The sequence below is a fragment of the Octopus bimaculoides genome, chromosome 21, assembly GCF_001194135.2.
Source record: "Octopus bimaculoides isolate UCB-OBI-ISO-001 chromosome 21, ASM119413v2, whole genome shotgun sequence".
Lineage (NCBI taxonomy): Eukaryota > Metazoa > Mollusca > Cephalopoda > Octopoda > Octopodidae > Octopus > Octopus bimaculoides.
The window spans coordinates 2144581-2147773 of record NC_069001.1 but is presented as its reverse complement, the minus strand read 5'-3'; the positions used below and the strand labels follow the sequence as shown (position 1 = coordinate 2147773).

Below are 3193 nucleotides of genomic sequence, written 5' to 3'. Positions count from 1 at the left end.
AATAACCCAAAGCTTAAAGTTTTAACCCAAAATTGATATCCTGTTGTTGGAAACTACTTCACATCCCCTTATGCTTATAGCCATCTTTGGAAAAAAAGCATTGTTGTCCCCACACACACACACACACACACACACATACACCGTTGCACCCTTCTTCTATACAACCGTGCTGTTGTTGTTATTGTCGATGCTGCTGCAACCAACACATGACCAGAAAGGAGTGGTGTGTCTCCAGTAATAATGTCATGTGCCAAGCCAGCCCTGACATCATCTTCCTTTGCCATCGTCCTGGTACATTTGCTAGAATAATGGGGGGGGGGCATGATTCAAGTGAAATTATTCAACTAATTGTTCGCTCTTTTCACTTGCAACTCCCATCACCTCACCCTCATCCTCACTTTGACCCCATGTCACCTTGCCTCCTGTAATTATCTAAACAGCATAACAACAACAACAACAATTATCACTTGTTGACTGCATTATCTCCTTTCACATCCTTGTCTTGAATCAGACCAACCAGCTCTGTGTCCAGCCTGGTAGGTTACACACAATCCCTTTGTTCAAACACCACACCACCACCTTGTACCTCCAACCCACTATGTCCTAGTTTTTTTTCTTTTTTCTTTTTTTTTTTTTGTTGAGTTGAGGGGTGAGAGGTCATCTTTAAAACATCCTATTTAGCCAAATTTCTGCTTAAGATTGCCCTTTGTCTTCCAGTCTTTGCAACACTTACTTCATCACAGACATACATTTCTTCTCTGTCACTAATTGCTAACCACCACCACTAGAAGACACTGATCTGCTCCTCCTTATTCTTCCTCATCCCCATTTTTTCCCAGTTTCTCTAACCTTCACATTTGTCGAAATCAGTGATTCTCAATTAGGGTCCAAATGGCTCTTGAGGTTCCATAGAAGGTTTCGTTGTGATAGTCTACGAGCAATAAACTGGTTTATACATCCACAATATACAAAATATTATAAGACTTTTTTTTAAATTAAATTCCCAATAATGCTTAACTTTAAAAATATAATAAATGGCTCAGAGGGTCCACCTGAGCAAATTAGGAATCAAAAAGGGTCCATAGTTGAGGACCATTAGTCTAAATGGTACTGTTGTGTGTGTGTGTGTGTCCTGACATCACATCATGGTTGTAAAGAAACATCATCGTCATGCAAGGCAGATTGTTTGTTGGTTCCTCTCTCCCAAGAAAAAACCATATCTAGCCATTGGAAACAGATGAAGGTCAGCAACAGGAAAGGCATCCAGCTGTAGAAAATCTGCCTTGACAAATTCTGTCTGACCCATGCAGGCATAGAAAAGTGGATGTTAAAATGATGATGATGATGATGATAAAGCATTTTTATTGAAGTCAAAAAATATTTTAGTTTGATTATAAAAAGCAAAGATAAACAGAAAGAAACCCCCCCAAAATCCTAATTAATTAGAAGATATATTAAAGATTTAAAACTTTGTTTGATTTTACTTTTTAAGAATTGCTAATTTTTTTCTTTTCTTTTTTGCAGTGTTTGTTAATTTTTCTTATTTGTTTATTTCTTCATTTTGTTATCATTCATTTATTTATTTGGTTGTTTGTTCTTAGTTTATTTTACTTATTTATTTAAAAAAAATTTTTTTCTATGTTTTTCAGGACTGGTGGAGCAACGCAGCACCTGTCCTATCTCCTCCACTTGTGTGTATGTGTCAACACTTCAGCCGACAGAACAAAAATGTTTACCTGTGAACAACCAGAGCACTTTACCTTAATTAGCTTTGTCATTGTCTTGCCAATTTACTGCTACCACCACGACCCCTTGATCGTCGTGTAACCATGTTAGGGAACATGGGCCAGAGCGGTGGGGAGTATGTGGGTAGCCAAGTCTTCGCTGGCTCGTCCACAGCACTAGTGGCGATGAAATGCCAAGAAACTGAACAGAGATCAGACCTCAGTGCTGGCAGCAGCTGCAACTCACCTAATACCGGTGCCACCATTGAGATGCACAACAGTAATAACTCTTCTAACACTGGTGCAACTACTGAAGTGCACAGTAGCAATAACCTGCAGAAGACAGAACATGAAACTCAACATTATTCCAAAGCCAATTCCACGAGTCACATTCTAAAACCTAAAATCACCCGCGGGCTTTACAGACAACAACCACCTCCAAACCTTGAGTATCATCCTGATCTATCGTGGTTTCGACCTTGGAAAGGAAGAAAACTGTTGTTAGAAGGGCAAGATGCCCCTGGGGGCCAAAAGCCACAGTTATTAGACTCCCAGCAGGGGTCGAGCAAAAACCTAAGTCCCAACTATAAATCAAAATCTCCCCTTGCGTCCCCGTTGCGTTACCTCCACAGTTTCACTTATTCGGATGTGAGTGATGTGTCTGAAGACAGTGGTGGCGGCACCAGCAGTCGAGAGCCATCGCCTGCCAAGGAACAGGATCTTGAAGAGCATCAGAACCAGTGTCTACAGTCGCCGTCCAAACTTAAATTGGATGAGTCTGTATCCTCAGAGAAATCCCCCAAAATGCTACGAATCAGCACTTCGGAATGTACAAACCTTGAAACTCGGTCGTCTGACTCCGACAGGTCCCCCAATCGGACAGAGTCGAGTGGTCAGTGGCGGTGTGAGGACGAAGGCAATCGAGGAATCGAGAAACCTTTAGTTCGTCACGGTAGTTACAAAAAGATCCTTCAGGCTCGCTATCTGTCGAGTATTGAGGACGATAGCAGTGTTTGTCAGATGGATCTGAAGGAAGACGACACAAAGGACAATGATGTCTTTATGCCTGCTGAAAATCCTCAAGACGAACCAAACCAAAGCATCTCTTCAACTGCTGATATCAACTCTAACCAAACCTCACTGGCTTCAACTGTTGGCCAGCCACAATCTTCGAACACATCACTAGCCAGCGGACTTCAATGTGAACCCCTCGATCTGTCAAGTCGGACATACGAGACATCCCCCACAAAAGGCCCTCCAATGACAATATCAGAAATTGTCTGCCCCCCTCCACCTGAACCTTTTACTCTATCTCCTTCTTCTTACATCAGGTCACCGCCTTTTTATTCGAAGCATTTGCTGTCACCTCGATCACCTCTTTGTTCTGTACCTGAAGGGGGGCATGTATTCAACTTTAACTTGCCTTCTCCTCTAGAAGGCACCCATTCTGACTCAGAGGTCGCCTCACC

The 3193-nt window shown here is 42.1% G+C and overlaps 1 protein-coding gene across 1 annotated transcript in view; it reads left to right on the top strand.

The window, feature by feature from the left end:
- Positions 1-3188, top strand: part of LOC106877788 (uncharacterized) — a gene marked incomplete at its 3' end in the record, with an annotated part of 33566 nt that extends 30378 nt beyond the window's left edge. Inside the window, exon 2 of the mRNA XM_014926798.2 lies at positions 1650-3188. Within this exon, the coding sequence (XP_014782284.1) occupies positions 1830-3188 (1359 nt within the window). The remainder of the gene's footprint in view (positions 1-1649) is intronic.
- Between the last annotated feature and the right edge of the window lie 5 nt (positions 3189-3193).